Below are 25,894 nucleotides of genomic sequence, written 5' to 3'. Positions count from 1 at the left end.
ACTCCCACACAGTATTAACCCTTTAAGACCGGGCGGGAACGCATCTGTGTCATTTTAAGATTTCTTTGGCTATTCAAAAATAGCAGATATACAAGCTCATAGCGCGGCACCGAGTGCCGCGCTATGAGCTTGTATATCTGCTATTTTGGAAAAATCGTGAAAATGTGTGCAAATCTTTGAATATATATATTTTTTTAAAGCAAACATTTATAACTCAAATCTTTGCTTCTGGGGATTCTACAAATGTCTTCTAAATCCTAACATTTTTTTGAAAAAACGTACGTCGCTATAATCAGTGTTTCTCAAACGTTTTCATGTCAAGGACCCCCTCAACAAATGTTGTTCCAAGGACCCCCCAGAAGCAAAGATTTGTTCGCTTAAAAAAATATATATATATTCAAAGATTTGCAAAAATATCGCGATTTTTGAAAAATAGCCAAAGAAATGTAAAAATGACACAGATTCTTTCCCGGTCTAAATTGGTTAAAACGCAAACAGTACAGTATGGCAGATGTGTGCATGCACGCTCTTATAGTGGAATTATGCAATAGATGTGCCAGCTGCACTGAATCTTTGTTAGAGATCGTCTTCATCTGAGTCGTCCTCGTCTGAGTGTCCCCGACGGCCCAGGCCAATTTGTATTTTCAGAAAAGTATTCCTTGTTTTGTTCAACGTCTAGTGCCAGCCACGTACAGCTGAGCAGCACGCTGTTCAGATAGTGTAGTAGTAAAAGGCTGGTGAAAGAGGCCAGTGAAGCAGTAACCAGTGATCTCTCAGAACCGGCCGACAGAGGAGGAGGGGAAACTTTGGCCAAAATAACAGAAATCATCTGGGTATTTCCCAGAGTGCAATGCTGATCATCTTAACCCATTAAGACCTGAGGCCGATTCTACAAAATGTCTTCTAAATCGTCGTCTTCTAAAACTGTTGGTTTGGTTCTCAATCTTTTTCATGTCAAGGACCCCAAAATGAATATGTATTTGGCCACGGACCCCCATCTCAAAATATTCTGTTCCAGGGACCCCCAAGAAGCAAAGATTTGAGTTACAAATGTTCGCCTTCAAAATATATTTTCAAAGATTTGCACAAATTTTCACGATTTCTCAAAAATAGCCAAAGTGTAAAATAATGCTTTTTATGTCAAATCTAAAAAATGACACAGATGTTTCTCCCGGTCTTAAAGGGTTAACTGATACGCAGTGGCACATACAATCCCCCTGTGCTCCAAAGGCCCAATTTGAAGCCCAGATGATTTCTAACCCCTTACCTTCCCTGGCAAATATCAGCAAGTGCCACTCTGACACTAGGCTAGGATCCAATCTGTGTCCCCAGTTTAATTTCTTGATCGTAGATTATTCAGGCAAACCCAAAGCTGGGGTGGTGATTGCCTTGCTGTGGATTGTGGAAATTATTATTCCACTCGAGGCAGTAACCAACTAAATCCCAAGCTGAAAGAAAAGCAAGGTTATTGTGTAGCTTTCCTGAAAATAACATTAGCTATGTGACACGTGCCAAGATTAATGCAAATTACAAATTCCTCATGAAAACTGGATAAGGTCTTAGTACTTTCTGTTCTGTCATGGAAAGCACAAGTAAGTGAGGCAATGGTGGTAGAGAATCATGGAAAGTGTACAATAATTGTGAGCCTGCTATCAATTCATACTTGAATCGAAAGCTGACAAACCACATTCTAATCTTGAAATGTACAAGAATGAGGTAAACTGAGGCAAACCAATGAGAAAAGGGAAATCAAAATCCAGAACATGAATTTAACTTAACTCATTCAGTGCCAATGAAATGTAAAAAAAAAATGCAAACTGTGCCAGCAATTTTGTTTTTCCACAAATTTTTTCCAAAGTCAACGAGGTCCAATGACCTCGTTGACATTAATTGTCTGCCTTTTGAAAATAACATAACATTGAAAAATACATAGTAAAAAAAAAAGTGCTCAGGAGCCGAGATACAGCCTTTTTCAGTAATAAGTTAAACAAGAAGTGAATGGAGCAAAAAAAAAAAAGAGAAAAAAAAATCTTACAAGGAAACACGTTATCAAGCTTCTGTTCTAAAATGTTCTTCTACTTCAGAGCTTCATACAGTAGACTGTTGCAACATGATATGATGATCCATTCACAAATCAAATCACAACATAATGTAAATATAATGGTGATGATTTCATTTATAGAAATTGCTGCTGCCACACTGTTGCTCCCAGGTAAGCAACCCCCCCCCCCCCCCCCCGGATTCCATACTGCATGCAGGTCCTTCCCATTTCTGGCTGACAAAATGTTACGCCACAGATTTTGTTCAAAACTCGCGCAAATCGGTACACATTATCTCTGTAGCCATGTGATCAATATTTATCTGTCAGATTTTTCAGATTCCATTCCGATTGGCTACGATTGGCTTTTAAGATTTGCGGGAGGGGCCCGTTTTGCACAAATGCACGAACCAACTAGAGGTCTCCGCCAGGTCAGGTAGGTTATTGTGGCCTCCTGGTGGCGCTATAACAGGCCAATGTGAAAAGGGTGGCATTTCGTCCTAGGCCACGGAAATCGCACGCTGCGTTTATGATTTGAGGAATGTCATTCAAAACGGACCAATCCGGCAAACGTTGGACAGCAATGTTGGCCAATCAGGATGGAATATGAAAAATTGGACGGATCCATCTTGATCACATGACTATAGATACTGTGTACCAATTTGCGTGATGTTTGGACAAAATCTGTAGGAGCGATATCAAAAAATGTGTTTTGTAAAAAATGGCCTCCTGGTAGCGCTATAACCGGCCGATCCGAAAAGGCTGAGGCAGAGGTTCTGCTCTGGCATCCAGGGAGTGTGTGTGCCCCCAGACAATCAGTCCCATGTGCTCCAAATCTGGATCACACAATTAGCCTCTAAACAAACACAGAGCCAAAAGTGATCGCACGTACACCCATAGAGGCCTCCACACACCCACGCCTTGGTAGGAAACCCGGCCTGGCGGAGATCTGCGCTCGGAGGAGTGCACTTTTCTACTTAAATGTTGTGGAGGGTTTCCCTTTTCATATCTATGCCATTACCCGTTCTGATTTCAAGCAAACAGACCACCTAAACACATAGATACAGCATACATGTTGTTCACAGCGAAGCTCAAGCCATGCTGCAAAGATAAAGGTAAAAGTCAGGTACTCCATTAGGCAACTATATGGATTCATTGACTGGGCCAATAGACAAACAACTCCTCTTTTCTTTAATCCATTGAGGCCTGAGGTTCCGATTCTGCAAAATGTCTTCTAAATCATCATAAAAGGTTTTCTGAAAAAACGTATGTTTCTGTATCAGTGTTTTTCAAACTTTTTCATGTCAAGGACCCCCCAAAATGATATGAATTTGGCCGCGGACCCCCATCTCAAAATATTTTGTTCCAGGGACCGCCAGAAGCAAAGATTTGAGTTCATGTTTGCTTTAAAAGAATATATATATATATTCAAAGATTTGCACACATGTTCACGATTTCTCAAAAATAGCAGATCTACAAGCTCGTAGCGCGGCACTCGGTGCCGCGCTACGAGCTTGTATATCTGCTATTTTTGAATAGCCAAAGTGTAAAATAATGCTTTTTTAGCTCAAATCTGAAAAATGACACACATGCGTTCCCGTTGCAGGTCTTAAAGGGTTAACACAAGAGTGAGATGGCCGACAGGAGGATCAATGTACGGGATGGAATCGGTCTATATTCTGCTCAGTATCCAGGTCCAGGGAACATTTCATAAAGGCTATAGGGTCGGCTTATCATGAAGCTAAATGTCAATGTAATTATTAGTGTCTGGAGATAGTGGAAAGGGAAGTGTGTCCCGCGGCAGTATACCGTATTTAATTAATAAATGTCACCCTGTAGAGTGAGCAGAGTGAGTGTGTGCGTGTGTGTGTGTGTGTGTGTGTGCGCGTATGTGTGCTTGGGCTTGTGTAAGAGAGAGAGAGTGACTGAGTGAATGGAGCACCGCTCCTCGCTTAAGCCATTAAAACCGGGAAAGCATCTGTGTCATTTTAGATTTTAACTACTTTAACCATTATTTTACACTTTGGCTATTCAAAAGCAGATATACAAGCTCACAGTGTGTCACTTTGTGCCGCGCTGCGAGCTTGTAGATCTGCTATTTTTTTTTAAATCGTGAAAATGTTGCTATTTGCTAATATTTTCAAAGCGATTTCTTTTCACTCAAATATTTGCTTCTGGGGGTCCCTAGAAGAACTAAATATTTTGAGATTAGTGTCCGCAGCCAAATACATACAGCCTAATTTTGGGGGTCCTTGACATGAAAAAGTTTGAGCACCACTGATACGTTTTGCAGAAAACTGTTTAGGATTTAGAAGACATTTGTAGAATCGGCCTCAGGTCTTAATGGGTTAAATCCGCTAGAGAACACAAGCCCTGCGGCCAGTAAGGGAGGAGGTAGAAATCCAGAGAGGACCTTTATAAAAAAAAAACACAGGAGACTGAGATCACACAAGACACAGCAAAGATAGGCCATGCGTGACCCTCAACATGAAACATGGAAGAGCAGAGAGGCAGGAGAACGTACGAGCGGGCAGAGATGAGGATATGGGATTCCGCCGCGGTTCTTTTGACTCAAAGGGCGCCGTGTGGGATTTTACATGATGACCAGAATCGACCGCATGACTCCAAATGGCAGTTCGTAACCTTGTGACCTTTCTGCTTGTACAATACAAATTCAAGAAGGGGCTTTGAAGAATGAACCAAGCAGGACCCTGTTGTTGACCGCGCACGCGAAGACAACACTGCTGAAATGTCCTGGTGCACTGTTTGGTGGTATATATGACCACTTGAAAGGACTTGTCACAGGTCCTCACTCTTTTTTTCCCACCTCAAAAAGCACTCCAAATGTGGAGCTGAAGTAAACTTCATGTCCGGTAAAGATTTCGGACTCCCACTCTAATCTACTATGTTTTTCTTTAGAAGTAGCTTAGTTTAACCCATTTAGACCTGGAACGCATCTGTGTCACTTTAGATTTCTTTGGCTGTTCAAAAATAGCAGATATATAAGCTCATAGTGCGGCACCGAGTGCCGCGCTATGAGCTTGTAGATGTTTTGAATTCTGGACTTTTACTAACAGAATATTTTTATATTGCAGTATTGGTACTTTTACTTAAGTAAAGAATTTGAGTACTTTTTCCACCACTGCTTGTTGCTACGCCTGTAGGATTGCCCGCCCGAACCCCGCTACCTGAATGACAACCTCTCGTTGAAAATAAATTACTAGGCGCGTCAGTCGCTTCACGTGTGAAAAGGCCTTTTTGAAGTATGCTGCCCACTTTAGAGACATCAATGCAGAACACCTATACAGCCTCAGTGTTGCATTTTTACCGATAGAATTTCAGCTGTGCCAGTAAATGAGCTCTTTCATCTGAAAGGACTGCATAGCTCTTAAAAAATACAAGTCCAATTCACCACTGAGAGAAAAAAAATGGCCCATTGCAGTATGTCCTTTCAGGCCCTTCCCCAGTCAGCAGAAGTTTCTCGAGAGGTAAAAACTTTTGGATTGCATCAGAACAAGACTGTTGACCTCTTAATGATCCAAATGTCTTTCGTTGGAACAAATGCAAAGGCAAGACTTACTCTCTCACGCCAGCACTGTCCCTTAGCAGGAGCCTGGGTCCATGTTTTGCTACAGCGAAGGTCGAAAGGGCTCAGGTGTCCTGTCTCTTTACTTTGCTCGCTGTCAGGAAGTACGCACACAGCAGGCTGGCTGTCACGCGGGACGCAATCTCCCATGACGACCCCCTCGCTTCTCTCTGCACCTCACCCCTCCCCACATCCTCAACCACAATGCAGAAACCTGAGCGTTAAAGGACAACTTTGTTTTTTTACAACCAAGGTTTATGTTTTAGATTGTAATTAAAGTAAATAAAAGATGAGTGTTAAAACATTTAAATGTACTGCTTTCTATAGTTTTAGCAATTTCCGTGATCTTTTTTACAGTGGGTGGGGGCATTCTGTCCGGTGGCTTAACTCATTGAGTGCCATTAACGTGTTTCACGTGTTTTAGCGCTATGGTGTAACGTGCCATTAACGTGTTTCACGTGTTTTTGAAAAAAATAGAAAAAAACTCAGATTTTTTTTTCTTCCTGAACCCAAGATACCTGAACCCAAGATATCATCCACTCCTTGTTTAACTTATAACTGAAAAAGGCTGTATCTCGCTTCCTAAGCACTTTTTTTTTACTAAATTTTAATTGTAATGGCCAGAAATAGATATTAATAATTATGGCACTCAATGAGTTAATATGTATTTTTTTACACAATAACCCAGCGTTTTCTTTATTATTATTTACAGTAGCTCTTCTAGCCCCCAATAACTCACATCTGGCCATCAAAGACCACAGGATCTTTTTTTATTGTGTAAAAAAGGCATATTTAGCCACCGGACAGAATGCCCCCGCCCACTGTAAAAAATATCGAGAAAATTGCTAAAACTATAGAAAGCAGTAAATGGAAAAAAAAAAATAACACTCATATTGTATTTACTTTAATTACAAGCTAAAATATAAACCTTGGTTGTAAAAAAAAAACAAAGTTGTCCTTTAACTCTCTCAGTGCCAATGAAATAAAAAAATATGTTCATACTGTGCCAGCAATTTTATTTTTATTTTTTCAAAGTAAAAAAAAAGTGCTTAGGGAGCGAGATACAGCCTTTTTCAGTTATAAGTTAAACAAGGAGTGGATGGAGCTGCAAATCTTCAGATAATGATATCTTGGGTTCTGAACATGGAAAAAAAAAAGTGGACACGCAAGCGTCTATCGCTGAGTGGTGCTTGAAACGGGGAGCCCCACCTGAGACCCTTCTCACCTTTGTGCCATTTCTGTCACCGGATCAGCTGACGACTCTAACCCCGCATACCCGGCTTTTTATGCTCTGCCCACGTGTAAACTCTGAGAGCAGAAAAGAGCATAGGTAGTCTGTACTGTATGTAAGAGGAAATAGATCAAGGTTATAAGGCTATAAAAAAGAAGATGGTTCTAAATGTTCCTTATGTAACACCTTCTTTCCTCTCTTGCGTAGATTTTTTTTTAAGTACCGTAGGCACCGCTCCCCGGCACATGCAGTATAAGTGGGTATTGTTGTTTTGAAACAATGGCAAGTGTCTATTAACCCTTTAAGACCGGGAACGCATATGCGTGTCATTTTAAGATGTCTTTGGCTATTCAAATATAACAGATCTACAAGCTCACAGCGCGGCACTGAGTGCCACGCTGTGAGCTTGTAGATCTGTATTTAAAAAAAAGAAAATCATGAACATGTTTGCAAATCTTTTGAATATATATAATTTTTAACTCAAATCTTTAACTCAAATCTTTCATTCTGGGATTCTACAAATGTCTTGTATGTTTATATATCAGTGGTTCTCAAACTTTTTCATGTCAAGGACCCCCAAAATGATATGTATTTGGCCGCGGACCCCCATCTCAAAATATTTTGTAATAGGGACCCCATAAAATAAAGATTTTAGTCAAAAATGTTCCCTTTAAATATATATATATATATATGTATTCAAATATTTGCACAAATTTGCACAAATGACACAGATTAATTCCCGGTCTAAATGGATTAAGCTTGTGCAAAACAGATGCCCTCTCTCTCAATTAACTCAGATCTACACCTCCTCCATGTTGGCATTGCCTCATCGGTCCGAAACAGTGCAAGGCACTTCTGTTGCGGTTCTGTTGTTCACTCACTCAGAAGACAAGGAAACAGAAAAGGTCAGTCCTGAGGTAGCAGCCTTGCTCACCAATAGATCAGCTAAAATATGTATGGTAGCATGAGGCTAATAACGCAAAAATAAAAAGGTCACAGACAAAGCACTGCAAGCCAGGAACACAATGGCGCAGGGTTACGGAATGCGCAAGTACTTGGGCGTCTCCTACATTTCACTGTGACTAATCACATTGCCATGGGTCTGTGCAAACATGGTAACGATACCGAACCCATGCCACTTCCTCTAGATCTCCAGCTAGACTGAATAGTGAGATAGAGAGAAAAATCCATCTGTGTCTGGCTCTTATCCTTGCCTTCTACAGAGCCTGGATGAGCCTGAGCCAGCAAATGTCATTCGGATAAAGAGCGAGCCTGACAGACAGACGCAGGAGTTTTGTCATTTGGTGTGTCATCCTTTTCGCCTGCAAGCCCAATCTTTGCTGGACTGAAAAGCCCCAGAGGTCGTGCGGGAGGGAGAGAAACATTCTCGGGGCGAACGCCGGGTTTTGTAACTCTTTTGCGTGTGCCACAATACCCGAAACCTGGAGGATGTGCACTGTTCTGGTTCCCCCGTGGTCCTGGAGAGATTGTCATTATCTGCTGGCACAGTGGGGTCGCCATGGAGACCTCACAAATCTACTGCGTTCTCCCAACAAAGGACATCGAGTTCTTCCTCTGTGAGAGTTCTTCAACGAGCCGCTTGTGTGTCGGCCACGCTCGTTCCTCCCTCCCTCCCTGCCACCCGACCACGCCACACTGGACTGGAGAATGTGATTTGACTTGAGACATTGTTGAGAAGCAGGAACACATCAGCTCACGTTTGACTAATTCAGACAGAGGTTTTGTTGATTACGTGCTGTGCAACATAGTGAACAATAAGATGAACGGAGGGAAGAAACATGAATACAATCCCAAAGGCAAGCAAAGTGCATGATGCACAGCATGAAGATGATTTTGTGCATCACTCGGCAAAACACCCCACATGTCTGTCTTGACATAGGAGTATGATGGAAGAAAGCACCATTCAACATTGAGTGCAGGGTGCAGCCATTAACACATTCCATGCCAGAGTTTAATCTCATAATGTACTCACCAGTGCCAGCGTTTTATTGTTGTTTTTTTGTTTTTATCATGTCGCCACAGACCTCGCTAAATAAGTTAAAAGTGCGCGTTCATTTGGTTCTAAACACACAGCGGATCCGTGAGAAACGTCCAGCGAAAACAGTTTCCAAATGCGAGCCGCCATCTTGAAGCTACAGCCGATACACGCTAAACAGTGATCAGCGAGGAGAAAAACAACAACCAGAGAAAATCGAGTTTTAAACAGGATCCCAGACAGGAAGCGGATACGATCGAAAAAACCGGAACCCGAATAATTCCGTTTCCGACCGAAAACCGGAAACGGAAATGGATCAAAAAAATTCGGAAAGTGCACCTTGGGCGATTACAATGGGAATCGGCGGTTCGCGTAGATCTACGCGACTGGCACGCTGCGGCTTTAAATAGGTTCGCGTAGATCTACGCGATTGGCATTCAATGTGTTAAGACCAGGTTTTTAGTGGTTTTACATAATACAAATGTGATTGAAAAAATTGAAAAGACATGAATGTGCAGTCGTTTGACAATGGTTGAACATCCATGACACTGCAGTGACATTCAGGATAATGCAATTAGCGGAACAAAAGCATGGATTGACCCAACCTTGTACCCCGTTCTCAAGGCTGAGGTTTTGCGGGTGTGCCATCAATAGCATGTCGAACAATAAAACGTTACATGAATACGCTGCAAGTTTTGGCTGTATTTGTCGGTCAGCGCTTTTGGCATTATGTTTTTTTCTCAAAAGAAAAGTTATTGGGGCTGTGTGCCATAACTTCTTCCTTTGGCTACTGTATTACTACTACTACTGTATAAGTATTGTTCACATTTTAATGTGACAATAATGTTTTTTCAGGACTCAAGTATGTTTTGTGTTACATAGTGTATTCACACCACACAGTGCTGTATTGTAATATTTCATAGTTCCACCCACCTGTTCCATTCAGTTGAACTCTGACCACAACTCAGAATGGAACAAGAGGAGGAGGAGGAGTCGGGTCTTATATTGTATGCCGCTCAGTGGGAAATACCATGAATATTATATCAGCTGCACGAGGAAATTCTGATGAGCAAGCAGCATTGTTGTCCATCGTCTTCCACAGGGGGTTGCCACAACACTAGTGATTGCATTTGTATGTTTCCGAAGTCCCAGCGTTATGATCTGTATGTTTAGAAAGTCACGAAGCCAACACAGCCGTTACAAAGCAACAAGAGGGGCCGCCAGGAAGGCTGTCGCTGCGGGGATAGTTACACGGCTAGGCTGAAATGGATATGTATGAGGACAAGAGGGACAGCGGCGCAACAGAAAGGTTGTGTCAAGCTCACTCTTCTGTGTATTTATTAATATGTGTGTGTGTGTGTGTGTGTGTGTGTGTGTGTGTGTGTGTGTGTGTGTGTGTGTGTGTGTGTGTGTGTGTGTGTGTGTGTGTGTGTGTGTGTGTGTGTGTGTGTGTGCGCCTCTTTTCCACCAACACAACCCAAGCGTTAGTGCAGGGCTGGTGGTGCTTCAGCGCACTACTACTGGCAGTAGAAATGGAGTGCAGGAAGATCACCCTCAAGCTCAAACGCCAAGAAAACAAAAGTAATGGCATTCGTCACAGAGGACAGAACCATTGCTATTGCCAGCGGGGGACGGTGATCAAGGTAGTCAAGGACTTAAAATCTCGGTGCCCGGACTGCCTGGCCGGAACAGGAAGGTTCGGAGGGCACTTGCCTGGAATGCCTTGAACAGGATGAGGAGTGTGTGGAAATTTGAGAAGGGAGATGACCCCAGTAGAATTAGAACTGCTGTAGGTGGACCTCGAGAGTGCCAAGAACTGATTTGGGTTTCCACGGGCTAGAGAACCATGTCCTTGTACAGCGCAGTTTCCTTGAATTGTGTTATTGTGAACCAGCTGTGAAGCAGATTTTGTTCATAAGATCGCAATTTCCAATGTAAAGCACTGCCTCGTCTCTCCCTCCCTCGCCTCGCAACCTTTAGAACAAGAAACATACTCCACAAGAAAAATGTTGATTTAACAAAGAGATTTGCCGAATATATATATATATTTTTTACAAGCATAGGTATCAACTACAATGCTACTTTCACAGGCTGGCATTTCCTGGTTTAACACACACAATATAAGAGCAGCTTTGTGTTTTGTCGATGTGATTGGCTCTCGAGACTCTGCGGAGATAACTACAGTATCTCACCACAAAGAGCCTTGATTTGATTTAATGCTAATTAAATTAGAGTATTCTGATATTTGCTTGAAAAATGCACTGAATATCCGAAGCTTGAAAAAATGTATTCAGGGACAGCTCTAGAAAATGTCTCTGTTGCTTTTTGGGCATGTAAATAACGTCAATGTATTAATGATTCATCCTTTCTTGTGGGGCTTCCCATCCCCAGCCTCTGAGAGATTCTTCGTTCTAGACCAGCAAAGAGTTTGTGCCAGAGTTGAACTACTTTGTCCTACTGGCCAGTTCTTTTGCTGTCGAAATGCAGGGAACTGGTTCAAGATAAGCACTGGCTTCTGAACAATTCCTCAAAATGGCTTGGTGTAAAAGCGACGCGTTTCCGTCTGTCCATGCACACACACCTGGGAACAGTGCCTGAGTTTGTGTGCCTGAGTGTACATGAACATCTTCAGATCTTGACGAACAGTTCAAGAGAGGACATTTCTTCATGAGGACATTTCAACATTTCATGCCCAAGGGCGCCAAATGTTTTTCATTCAGTGCAACCATGCTCTGAGTAACTAACCCGTTAAGACCTGGAACGCATCTGTGTCACTTTTTCATTTGAGCTAAAAAGCATTATTTTACACTTTGGCTATTCAAAAATAGCAGATATACAAGCTCATAGCGCGGCACCGAGTGCCGCGCTACGAGCTTGTAGATCTGCTATTTTTGAAAAATCATGAAAATGTGTGCAAATCTTTGAATATATATTGTTTAAAGCGAACATTTTTAACTCGAATCTTTGCTTCTGGGGGGTCCCTGGAACAAAACATTTTGAGTCGGCGGCCAAATACATATAATTTTGGGGGTCCTTGACATGAAAAAGTTTGAGAACCACTGATATAAAAACATATGTTTTTTTCAGAATACTGTTGGGATTTAGAAGACATTTGTAGAATCGGCTTCAGGTCTCAATGGGTTAAGGCACTGGGGGTGAAATGACTCTCACCACCCTCTATCAGGGACTTGGTGAAAGAGCCACCTTCACCTTGCCTCGTCCCTCTCTCGCCTCTGACCGCCTGCTGACTCCATTACAAGCACCCCCCACAGCACGACCTCCGGCGCATCCAATCTTGCGCTCACGTAACATAAAGGATGCGTGCGGAGGAGATTAGCAGCAGCGAAGGAGAAGGACAGACGCAAGGCAAGAGGTTCAGGAGGACAGAATCGCCACGTCTCCGATATGTTCACAGCTCCACCACACCCCCTTTTTCCCCTACTTCCCACCCAGAAATTACCCCCCCCCCCCCACATCACTGTCCTCCTTTTACCTCGGTGCAACATGACAAATACAGCCTTTTTAGCAGGTCGGTTATCTTTACCCTGACACTACAACCCACAGATCACCCCACCTCGGCTTTCAGCCTGTCATTTCACATTATATAACTTGAAAACACTCCGGCTGGGCATGTAAAAACACGAGGCGTTTGATAAGGGGTGATGAACACTACACAAATGGGAGAAAGCACAGACCAACCTCCATTTTACCTCTCAGCCCTGTGCGAGTGTGTGTGTGTGTGTGTGTGTGTGTGTGTGTGTGTGTGTGTGTGTGTGTGTGTGTGTGTGTGTGTGTGTGTGTGTGTGTGTGTGTGTGTGTGTGTAAATGTCTGTATATACAGCAGTGGTGGGAAAAAGTACTCAAATGTTTTACTTAAGTAAAAGTATCGATACTGCAATGTAGAAGTACTCTGTTACAAGTAAGAGTACGGACTTTAAAGTGTACTTGAGTAAAAGTACAAAAGTATTGGTATCAAAATGTACTTAAAGTACTAAAAGTAAAAGTACTAAATGTTTGAAAATAGCAGATCTACAAGCTCACAACGCGTCGCATCGCGACGCGTTGTGAGCTTGTAGATCTGCTATTTTCAAAATAGGGCTAAAGTGGTTAATGTATGATTTACAGTAGTGCCTGGGGGGCACTACAGTAATGTGCCCCCAGGCACTACAGTAATGTAGTGATTTACAATATCATAATTTATATCTGAAAAGTAACTAGTAAAGTTTTCAAATAATTGTAGTGGAGTAAAAGTATAAGTATAATATTTGCCTCTGAGATGTAGTGGAATACAAGTAAAATATTGGAAATTGGAAATACTCAAGTAAAGTACAAATACCTCTGAAACACAATTTTATACAATATAGAGGGGGTCCCTGCTTCATCTCTCTCTCAGCTAGGGGGTCCTTGGCCTGAAAACATTGAAGACCCCTGTAGTACAGTATATATAGTGTATATATATATTATATATAGTGTTTACATATATAGTGTGTTTACACACTATATATGAACATGCTGTTCCTCAACTAAAGTATAGTCCATGAGTAAACTAAAATAACATGAGCATGGAACAAGCCACAGTGCTTCATCTCTAGCCAGTATACAGCACATGCTATCAGGCCAGTACAGCTATACTGTACTGTATACTAAGCACCACAGAGAGCTGTATCTAAAGTATACATGTACATGTTAGTTAAGCAGGCGTGGAAGCCATTGTACAGCTTAGCTCTACAACTGCAAAACTGCAATGCTATCCTTTGTGATTCTGTGTTTACGGTGCTCCAAAGAGGCAATTCTGAGAATTTAATGCAGACTATAAAAAAAGATAAATAAATAACTCGGCTCCTATACCCCCATCCAGTGCTTGAAAATCCATTAAAAAAAAATACAAATATTAAAACCTGGAAGTCACAAGAAAATAGATTTCTTGGAGGCAGATAAGGATTGTTCATTTCTGAACAGGAAAGAAGTCTCTCTCTCTCTCTCTCTCTCTCTCTCTCTCTCTCTCTCTCTCTCTCTCTCTCTCTCTCTCTCTCTCTCTCTCTCTCTCTCTCTCTCTCTCTCTCTCTCTCTCTCTCTCTCTCTCTCTCTCTCTCTCTCTCTCTCTCTCTCTCTCTCTCTCTCTCTCTCTCTCTCTCTCTCTCTCTCTCTGCAAGAGGGAAAAGCAGCCCCCCAGGCCCACCCCATGACAAGAGATTAAATGACCTGTGAATGTGACTTTCCATTTTTTTCCATTAGCTCTCATTCAACTTAGGGGCCTGCTGCCCCCTTCTGGAGCAAGGCGGGACGTCTTTCTGTTCCTGTAGCTGTGATTTGAATCATAACATTAGACTCATACAAATGTGAGTTGAGGGGCAGATCAAATGTGGCTGGACTCTGAATGTAGTCCTGGGGCAGTTTGCTACTTTGCATACAGCAATCGAGCTTGAATACCCATTTGAGCCATTAAATGCCCCTCTTCCACATCCAAATGGCTTTCACATTCACTCAAGTCAGGATACATAGTCACACATTTAACATAAAACAACAACAGCAAAAGGCAGAAGTATGCATATGCATCCCCCTGGGGCTCATCACCTTTCCTTTGGGATGTCCGGTAATGTGTTTATTCGCTTGATGGTCAAATATTATGAAGGTTTAAAACTTATTTTTTTACTTTTAAATTTTTATCCCACGATTTTTGTAACCCTATTTTTTACACCCAGTGCCAATTGTCTATTTTAATCCTGGGCACTACCTTCCCTCTGCCAACCTAGGGAGGCCAGGGCCAACTGACCTTCTTGTCACCTGACAGGGGAGAGTTTCCCTGGTTGGACGTAGCGCGTGGAAGGAACACGTTATTCCAACCAGTTCCCTTCCCCTCCATCAGGCGCCCCGGCTGGCCAGGGGGAGGCAGTATAGTGACCAGGATTACTGCATGTTTTTGTGAGGGTATCTACCCTAGGAGACACGGGGAGAACATGCAAACTCCACACAGAAAGGCCCTTTCGCCAACCCCACCTAGGGTATGGGCACTGATGACGCGGAGGAGAGAACACGCCCCCCAGCGCCCACAGCGTCCCCGGCGGGAATCGAACCCAGGACCTTCTAGCTGTGAGGCGACAGCACTACCGACTGTGCCACCGTGCCCCCTAAACTTTGGAAGGTTTAAAACTTTGATATCAGTTTACATTACATTATCTGAAATGGCTTGACAATACAGTGTATTCAATCAGTGTGGACATAGTAGCCTTGCAACACACACACACACACACACACACACACACACACACACACACACACACACACACACACACACACACACACACACACACACACACACACACACACACACACACACACACACACACACACACACACACACACACACACACACACAGCCCCTCACTAGTAGAGCCAGACCGGTGCCAGAATTTTGGTCCAATGATCAATCCCAATTTTGGAACATGTTCTAATCAATTTGAAAAACGTAGATTTGATTAAAGTTGCTATCTGAGAACATTTAACTTATAAATAAACAAATTGTTAAAAAAAATAACATAACTTTTTGATAAATAGATTTTTATTACCGGTAATATATACAGTATATTAAACTAATCTCTGTACGTTTGTAAGTCCGTCTGATGGTCACATATCTCCAGAACCGTCCGACTGACCGACTGACAGGTGGTTATCCAGGATCGCCGATTTAGGGATGAAACCGCAGATCCCTAAATATGGAGTACCCTGATGTCCTCAATATGATGTCATAGTACTGGCCTGGACTCCATATTTGGGCATGCCTAATCTCTCAAGAACAGATTCTGCTCTGCGTTTGAATCTGTCGGGGGGGGTTCGTCATATCGCGTACGCACTCGCCTACAAGTGGGCGTGCCTTCAGATCAGGAACATTTTAACTTGTTCTTTCATCATAGAAACAAGTGGGCTTATAACCAAAACGATCCATGTTCTCTGGGAGAAGTGGTGTTAGTGTTCCGTGTAGAAATATTGTTAGTGGGAATGAAAACATAGTCGCACCCACCGGAAGTGATGCGCTGAAGGCAGACCAAAACCCCGGTTTCCTTGCGCACGGGTGCTACGTCAACTTCCTCCCAGAGCCAACTGACATAGTAAAAAACAGCAGAGGGCGCTGTTTTTCCTTTTCATTTGGCGATGGGTTCCCAGATTGGGGCATGCCTGACATGGAACTCCATAATGGGCATAAAAGACACAGACAAACAGAGGGGTACAACGGATACTCTGACAATGGGTACAACAGGGTTTGCGTAGCCGAATGAGGCATGCATTTCCAACTTGCATTCAGGGTTGCCAGATCTGCTTATTATAATTTACCCGCAAGACTGTATTTGAAAATACACGCTATTTTCGAATAGCTGATGTATATGTTAAAGTGCTCATGTGGCCCATAGTCACTTCTTTTGGGCTGGTTTTCCTAGACCTGGTTGCTTGTTTCTCTCACAGAATCTGGCAACGCCGCTTGCATTGTTCCAGAGTAGGCTAGGATATTAAAAGATTATATACAATGAACAGGCAAAGTAGTAAATAATGGTTATAGGATAATAAGTGTTTACAAATGTTCAAAAATAGCCGATCTACAAGTCGTGTTGCAACAAATTGTGAGCTTGTAGATCTGCTATCAAAAAAATTTAATAATTGCCCATATCAATGTTGGACTATAATGTTGGAATATTTCCACAATCGCTTTGTGGTTCAACTAAAGAGGGGTCGATACACTCAAACCAAATGCAAATGTCCCACTACGACCCCCCTATGAAGAGAAAATCCACGGTGTTGGCTAGGGCCAAATGTCAGCCAGATGGTGTGAAGAGCCCGGCTGAGTGGCTGGCCTTGGTTGGCAGCAGATAGGGGAGTGAGGGCAACGTAATGCACGGGAGGTGTCCGTGCGTGCATCCGTGCATTCCGTGCATCCGTGCGGGTGCGTGTTTAGCAGTGGCTGTACAGAACATTATCCCATTGATACCTGGAACGCATCTGTGTCACTTTAGATTTCTTTAGGCTATTCAAAAATAGCAGATATACAAGCTCATAGCGCGGCACCGAGTGCCGCGCTACGAGCTTGTAGATCTGCTATTTTTGAAAAATCGAGGGGAAAAAAAATTGTTTTTTTTTTTAATTTTTTTTTAGGATTTAGAAGACATTTCTAGAATCTTCTCAGGTCTCAATGGGTTATGTGAGCCTAGTGCTGGAGATGGGAAAAGGTGATGCTTGAGGCCTGGTACAGTATTAGACGCTGGCCCCGGAGGCGGAGAGGGGGGTTTGCAGGTGTGGGTTTACTCAGTGGGCCAATGTCAATCCAACCGCTGTGACAGACAGGTGTTGGAAATGGAATGACAGCGAGGGGGAAACTCATGCCGGTGATCTCGGTTTGATAAGAACATCACAAGTTCAGCATCTAATTTGTGAACCGGGGAAACTGACAAGCAGGTACTCACAGAGACGAGCAAGTGCCCAGTGGTCGTTGTATTTTTACAGTGACTTTAAATAGTACAGTCGAGCCTCATCTATCAGAGCATCAGACAGCCAGACTAAGTGGAGGACCGGTTTGCAGAAACAGTTTACAGGAAGCCTGAAAGTTTCTTTTCCAGTTGCTAGTACAAAATGGCAGCTTAGATGGCACAGAATGTTTCAGGATGCCTTTGCGTTCAGGCCAGATGTAGATGTGTGTCTGTATGTGTCTGTATGTCTGTGCCCATATATGGGCACAGACATACAGACACACATAACAGCGCAGTTACACTTTCTTCATCTCTACCTTGTTATGGAGCAACGGCGGGGCTTTCCCCAAGAGGATATTCAATATTAAGGAGTGAAAACAGCGAGACTGCCATGCCCACTGGCAGCCAACAGCCAAGTGTTTCTCCCCCGAACCTTCTTGCGTCTAACATTTTCCATCTGCTCAGCACTTAGGGTGGGAGAACCCCCACTCAAGTTTCATCTTAGCATATGACCTCCTGTGAGCTGATGAGCGTCCCACCCCCTCCCCCTCTAATCTTCAATGGAGAAAAAAAACGAATTCATATTCAAGTCTTTTCCTATTTGTGGTTGGGCGAGTGAGGGTCATTAGAGGCGTGGAGGTGGGTAACAGATGGATAGGTTAAATTCACCCCTGCACCGATGCCTATTGCGAAGGAGAAAGCAATCTTCCCCCCAGCGCTGCTCTATTTGCCAGACCCATAGCTATATAGTGTCCAAGCTTGGTCACACGTCAGTGCCCCCAGAGAATATCTTTTCCATAGCCGATGTCCAATGAAGACAACAAGCTTGATGGGAAAGAGAGGGCAAACCCCTACAGATAATTGGTATACCGGTGTGGCATGATGTGTGTGTGCTACTGTACAGTATGTAGGCCCTGTCACAATTATTACATAATCGTGTAATTGCAATTATTTTATACAATTTTTGCATAATCGTCATAATTAATTCCATGTAAAAAAAAAATCATATTTTCAAAAAATGACAAAAATAGTGGAAATAGCAGATCTATAAGCTCAAAACGCGTCGCGATGCGACACGTTTTGAGCTTATAGATCGGCTATTTCCACCATTAATGTTTATTTTTAAGTATAAAGTAATTAGATATGTGTTATTTGTCATATCTGCCCTGTGCAACTTTTGTTTCCGAAAGCTAAAAGCCAAACAGAAATGTTATTTTATATTCATAATGTTTCATTAATTTTCAACGACAGAAACACAATTAAATCGTTAATCGCAATAATTTGAGTGATAATTAATCATCAACTTAAATTTGTAATGGTGACAAGCCCTGCAGATCGGTTCAGGTCATCTGCTTTGTTTAGCAATGTAATGAAATGGAACTCGGTGCTGTTCTTTAATTGCCCACATTGTGTAAGATTACCTTTTGAATGTGACTGTTTAAAGTCTACATAAAGAAGTGTGGATTATACGGGAGGATTATAGCACGAGGACATAACACGGAGAGAGAGAAGAGCTTCCAACGTGTGGCCTTCCCCTCGTCCTATGGAGGGGGTGTTCCTCCTCTTATCATCAAGCTGTTTTACTGAGAATCCTCTCTGTTGTTGAATTATCTGGACCACCCGAGTGGAAAGTGAATTTTCTGTGGAGTCCAAAGCCTCTTAAGAGAAAGAACGGGGGGATGGGGGGTGGAAAACTAATAAAAAGGTGTGAAAACACATCGTGGTAGAAACAGAATCGAAAAAACTACGGCCTCATTCCTGGCTCCGGTGGGAGAATGGTAATCAAGGTCTTCAGACACACCTTTGCCAGTCCACCAAAAGAGGAAATAACTCCTTGTTCTTTCCCCTTTCTCCACACAAATTGCATGTGGCACAGAGAGCCGGTGTTATCGCCAAAGCAATCGTGGTATTTATCTATTTACAGTATACGTATGTACTGGCTACACAGCGACGAAATTGCAATGTCAAGCAGCCAAGGAAATGTCTCTGTACTAATACTGAAGAAATGTTACATCGGTGGAGAGGCAATACGAGTTCGGCTAAATGTTATTGGAGAAATGTGGAACAAAACGCGTGCGTGCATACACACACTCACACTCACTCACACGCACACTCACATCTAATTGTATCGTCCTGCCACTCCTGTCCTTGAACCTCGATGCTAAGCTGCTGGCGTGGGACTGCTATCCTCATGCTAATATAAATTGCCTGTTAACTGCTGTCAATGGTAACCTGTTTAATTTGCTCAGCTTGATGAGCGTTTGTTGTGATTACAGATAAGTAACCATTTCCATAACGCATGCATATTCATATTCACTCACTCTCTCTTCAGATGCATTTGAATTCATTAGGAACGCGTTCCCTGTTAGCCAGCTGACAAACGAGCGCTGATTTTCCTCATTCATAAGCCTTTTCATGGGCCACTTGCTGCGGAAAGCTTTGGTGTTTTACCAGCTTATTCTAACACCGTTTAAGTCTTTCCAGATCAGTTTATAGCACTAAGCCAATGTGATAGACACGTAGAGCCTAACGCCAGTGGCACAATTTCACCCCTGACTGGACATGAGGAATGTGTCGACTCAACGGGTAGTTATTGTCAAAAAACATACAAACATGTCAACAAACCAATTCTCTGTGACTTTGTCGGCCTACTCTGCAAATCTGAACTTGGCCTTAAATGGCTTTGGAGGTGCCAACAGACCTTGTTCTATGTGCGATCATACATACTAAGCACATATATTTGGAATGCCCTTGAACACTGGCATCTCTATTCTGGGCATGTCATAGAAGGCTACCATAGAGCATAAATGACGTAGGTAAATATTCGCCGAAAATAGCAGATCTACAAGCTCACAACATGTTTTGAGTTTGTAGATCGGCTATTTTCGGCAGAGGGGATTTAGTGTAGAGGGCAAAAAAAGATGCGGCCACCAAATGGACCCATGGGGGGCCCCGTTCAACAAAGTATGTAGAGTTTTAAGTGGTAAACAAGAAATTACATGAAAATGTACAGTAGCCCCAGCCATTTTGTTTACGGACTGATATTTGGGATGTGTGCTGCTTAGTAGGAGGTACGCTCGACAATTCTAAAGTGGAACAGACAGCCACATTCTCACGCATTGCAACTTGAAGGAAAATCATTGTTGGGGAAACTGTGCGAACATTGCTCTGAATTCAAATGAATTTGGACGGGACCCAGTTGTGAGAGTGCCTGTCAAGTAGTGGTGGAGAAATCGACAATGGTGCTGAGCAACACAAAATTCTCAGAGAAAGCGAGGCAGATAAAGACATAAGAAATACGTGTTGGGATCACTATTTGGCAGTATTAAACTGAAGGACAAGATAACTTGAGTAAGCCTGGCGTACTAAAGTTTTTTAACAAGAATTGCTCTAGATTGTTCTAGTAGATCTATGGCGAGTGTTCCAAGATGGGGCTGGGTTTGCACAACTGAGTCCGATGAATTGCTTGTGTATTGCAATGTCAAATCTTTTTTAGGGCTACAACTATCAATTATCTTCTTAGTGATTATTCTATTGATTACTTTTCCGATCAATCGAATAATTGAGGTGTGCGTTTTCTTATATACTGTACGTATTTAAATATTAACAAATCAACAGAAAAAAATGTAATCTATTTTGTTTATGATCGAATAAATTGATTATTCAGATTAACCATGAAAATACCTACTTTATACTTTATACTCATACAATAGTGTTTCGCAAAAATAGTGATATTTTGGGACGATGGAAAATCTATTATTTTATTTAAACCATTAAGACCTGGAACGCATCTGTGTCATTTTTTGATTTGAGCTAAAAAGCATTATTTTACACTTTGGCTATTCAAAAATAGCAGATATACAAGCTCATAGCGCGGCACGAGTGCCGCGTTACAAGCTTTTAGATCTGCTATTTTTGAAAAATTATGAAAATGTGTGCAAATCTTTGAATATTTATTGTTTTAAAGCAAACATTTTTAACTAAAATCTTTGCTTCTGGGGGTCCCTGGAACTAAATATTTTGAGATGGGGGTCGGCGGCCAAATAAATATAAGTTTTGGGGGTCCTTGACATGAAAAAGTTAGAGCATCCACTGATATAGAAACATATGTTTTTTCAGAATACTGTTGGGATTTAGAAGACATTCGTAGAATCGGCCTCAGGTCTTAATGGGTTAAATTGAATATATTATTTGGCACGCGGTGTGAGATCCACTGTTCTAGAGATTCAGACAGGTGCCAGATGGAGGAGTGATGTGGAGGTGTGGTGGGATGTATGAACACGACGGCAGTAACTCACCAGTGCTTCATCCTCAGACAGAACCCGCTCCTCATCCAAGGCAAACACCACTTTGGCCTGGACTTCATCCACCGTAATGCTGCGGCGTTCAGAGACACACAGATGGCAAACGGTGTTAAAGTGACTCAGTACAATAACATGGCTATAGATAAGTAGGCCAGCGGGAGGAAGAAACATGGGACGGAAGGACATGACCGATGAGGAGGGTGAACAGGACATCAGGGTGGCAACGAAGGAAGGAAGGAACAAACGAACGAATGAACGAAGGAAGAAATGAAGGAAGGAAGGAACGAAGTATGGGGGTAAAAAAAAAAGGCTCTATGCACAGCAGCCATAGTGTGATGACATGCACAGGTGTTACCAATGATACTAATGAAGGCTCTGTTCCATTCTGGTCAAACAGAGTCAGGGTGTTGATATTGTGCATGTTGGCTCACTAGAAACACTCTGCTACACCAGAGGGTCTAAAATTTGGGTCCAGGGACCCTCATGGTTAGCCTGGTAAAGCCCCTCCCTCCGGAAAATCTCATTTCCATTTGATTTCAGGAAGGAGTCTGGCCTGAAGGCTTGTCTGGGCGTTTCTAGCCCGTTCACCAAATGGACGAGCCTATCAGCGTCGTCGCTCATCGTTCTGTGATTGACAGCGAAAGTTGGCCAATCAGGTGGCGAGTTCGAGTGCGAATGGAACCGAGTGCAGCCTGAATGCAGCCGACCAAAAATGAACGGCAGCCATCTTTTTTGACCGCAGTGTTTTCTACTCTCTTTTAACCCATTAACTGCCAGAGGTATTTTAATATTTTTTTAGCCAGTGCCAGAGTTTTTCATTGAAAAAAAAAAGTACTCAGGAGCCGAGATACCGAATTTTTAAGTTTTAAGTTAACAAGGAAGTGGATAGGAGTCTAGATCTTCGAAAAATCATATCTCCTTGGTCTTTGGGTCAAATTGGATCACGTAGATCTACGCGATTGGCAGTGAAACTTCAAAACGCTCTCAAACTTCTATTTTGAGGCACGGAATTTACTTTTAAGATATCGTTTGGATAGAATGTAATTGTTTAACTTCATATATGTGGTCAATTAATCATGACAGAGCCTATTTAAAAAATAATAATCAGAGAACCAGCAGGGGCGGGCAGTGACACGCATGTATCCGAATAAGGCAACCTATTTAGGGCATGGCCGTCTCAAAAGTCCCGTTGCGTCACATTAGTTTGGAGGTGGTAAAAATGCACTGGCTGAAGGGGAACCCTGCTGATTGGCTGAAGGGGTTGTCAGTCAACGGTATTACTCCCGCCCAACTCCAGCCCACAGCCAAATTGCCGAATGTGCGATCATGCCAGACTCACTCCTGAAATAAATTACAAATGAGATTTCCGGAGGGAGGGTTTACCAGGCTACCTCATGGTTCCTTAAGCGGTTTCCAAATGGCCCCTTACGGGTGTGTAACTCTGAGAGTGTACAAATGGGACCAAATGGACCCGTAAGGGTCCATTTGGTTCCATTTGTACACTCTCAGAGTTATGGGGGTCGTGGAAATTGAAAAATCTGAGAACCACTGTGCTACACTGGAACAGAGCCTTCATTAGTATCATTGGTAACACCTGTGAAGGAAGTGATAACATGGCTGAAGACGAGAAAGGAAGGTAGAAAGGTGGCAAGTCAAAACAGGTGGGATGATTGCAAGCCCCCAGAACCCAGTGGTTTCATTGAAGCCAAATGGACATGCTGGCCATTCATGGTACTGCAGCTTAAAACGGCCTGGGGCTCCTACACGAACGAGCGAAACCGGTTTCGACCAATGGGCTTGACTCACGAGCGTGCGCACGAGCTTGCGCATGGGGCTGCGCGCTTCTGTGACGCAAAACGCGTCACAGAAGTGACGCGCAGAAGCCCCCAAATAGGCCTCGCCCACCACATTTCACAACCCGGAAGAAGGGGTGATTTCGGCCCATGCGCTGTGTGAGCAACTCAATGCAAGTGGATGGGAGGGGATATCGGGTGCCCTCTCTATTATCTTTTAACTCTATGGATGATTGGAGGAAGGAGGATTGTGGAGTACTGAGCAAAACAAGCAAAGAAAGTTATTATACAACCCGACGACAATGGCTATTGAACGGACTCCAACTCCACCAGCAGGGTTTGTGTTGATGTGAAGGTATAGCCTCATGTTCGTATATAAGCGATATCACGTGCGCCCTGGACTTTGTCAATTTCACAGCTGCTGCTAATGCCGTGTCTCCACTCTAAGGGATTACACAGTCTCACACGAGCACGCGCACCACACATTAAAGGTGTCCTTCATGCTAGCAAGGACTACTGCAGCCACTCTGTGAGATTCAGCCCCGTCTCACACTAAAGAGGTCTGTTTTTTTTACAAGCATCACAGCCAATCTCCACTATTTGAAAGATGCCATTTATGTTTTTGGAGGATGTGATTTTTTTAAAGTGAAAGTAGAGTATCAGTAAGAGTAAGAGAGGAAGACTTTGAATAGACGCATGCCTGTTTGGTTTTATACATGCTTTCTTAAAGGGATTGTAGGCGATTCAGAGATAAACAAAGGAAAAAACTCCAGCAGTTCGTTTCCCCGACCACCAGGGGGTGACGCAGGAAGGACTTCCATAGAGTTAAGGGGGCTTCTAAACGGGCCATGCCGAATATAGGTTACTTTATTCTGATACAATTCGCAGAACTGCCCGCCCCTGCCGGTTCTCTGAATTTTTATTTTTAAATAGGCTCTTTCATGACAAATTGACCACATATATGAAGTTAAACAACTAAATTCTATCCAAACGCTATCTGAAAAGTAAATTATGTGCCTCAAAAACGAAGTTTGAAAAAAAATGCAAAATATATATAGACATTTTTCAAATTTAGGCTTAATGTTGCCAACAATCCCTTTAAGGTATATATGCCCCAATTTGTTCTTTATTTACTGTCCAACATTTTATTCTGTGCCAGTCCTGTCTAGTACGGTTTTTGAACAGTTTTGTAAAAACTTAATTTACAAAAACCTGCAGTAGCTGTAACAAAGGTCCGAAGCTCACTTGAACCCATGTCAACATAGTCAATTAGTGAAATATTAGTCAATTGAACCACCAAAGGATGGAGTAAGTTCGACTTAATTACTTAAGACATACACACACACATTCTCTTGAGACTTCCTCACTCTCAGTGGCAGTAAAAAGCCACATACTGACAAAATGCACGCGCACACACACACACACACACACACACACACACACACACACACACACACACACACACACACACACACACACACACACACACACACACACACACACACACACACACACACACACACACACACACACACACACACAAACACACACACACACACACACACAGCTCTAAGCACTAAGCACTATTGGCTAGCATTTCCTGCTGGCTGTCTTTAAAAGTTCATTTAGACCAACGCTGCACAGTTCAGATAATGGCTCGGTCCCAGAGCCCATCAGACAGATGGGGAAGCAAACGTCCAAGGTGAGCTGCGACAAAAATCAATGAGTGGGGGAAACCGATGGTGAAACGGTCCGCATTTACATAGCGCCTCTTTCCAAAGCACTTTACATTCAACCACCGACAGCGGAGGCAGCCATGCAAGGCACCGCCAACCTGCTCGCCTGGAGCACTTAGAAGTTCAGTGTCTTGCTCAAGGGTACGTCGTCACGATACCAGAAGGAGCAGGACCGAACTGGGAACCTTCTTGATTCCCAGACAACTGCTCTACTTGCTAGGGCACCCCCCCCTGTGTGTGGCTATTATGTAGGCTATAGGAAGTCAGTGGCTATGTCCCAGCAAAATTATTTATTTAATATAGCATCACAATCATTTTAACCACGTTAACTATTATTTTATACTTTGGCTATTTTTGAAAAATCCCTGGCACAAAATGTTTTTGAGATGGGGCCAAAAATACATGGTAAAAAAAAAGTACACAGGAGCCGAGATACAGCCTTTTTATGTAATAAGTTAACCAAGAAGTGAGTGGAGCATCAAATCCTCAGATCACAATATCTTGGGTTCTGAAAGTTTTTTTCCTCCAAAAAAAAAAGGTTTAAAAAACACGTCATTGGCACGTTGCGCCATTGCGGAAAAACACGTCAAACACGCCAATGGCACTGAATGAGTTAATGAGTATTTGCTGTCAAATGTTGACATTTTTCTTTCAGCGCATGCCAACGCATGCGGATATAGGTTTTGCGATAGTGACCATCGGTCGTGCCCTACCTTTAACGATGCATTGTGGGATAAGATAGCCCACTAGGGTATAA

The 25,894-nt window shown here is 42.8% G+C and overlaps 1 protein-coding gene across 2 annotated transcripts in view; it reads right to left on the bottom strand.

Moving 5' to 3' along the window:
* The window catches only part of LOC308101158 (glucosidase 2 subunit beta-like), a 232,483-nt gene that overhangs the window by 164,026 nt on the left and 42,563 nt on the right, over positions 1-25,894 (bottom strand). For both annotated transcript variants that reach the window (XM_080450522.1, XM_080450523.1), the window contains exon 8: positions 21,603-21,681. In XM_080450522.1, coding sequence (XP_080306648.1) covers positions 21,603-21,681 — 79 coding nt within the window. The remainder of the gene's footprint in view (positions 1-21,602; positions 21,682-25,894) is intronic.

This window comes from Gymnoscopelus braueri (genome assembly GCF_963280865.1).
Source record: "Gymnoscopelus braueri genome assembly, chromosome: 15".
Lineage (NCBI taxonomy): Eukaryota > Metazoa > Chordata > Actinopteri > Myctophiformes > Myctophidae > Gymnoscopelus > Gymnoscopelus braueri.
Note: the sequence above shows the minus strand (reverse complement) of the source record. Positions and strands in the feature narration are given on the sequence as shown.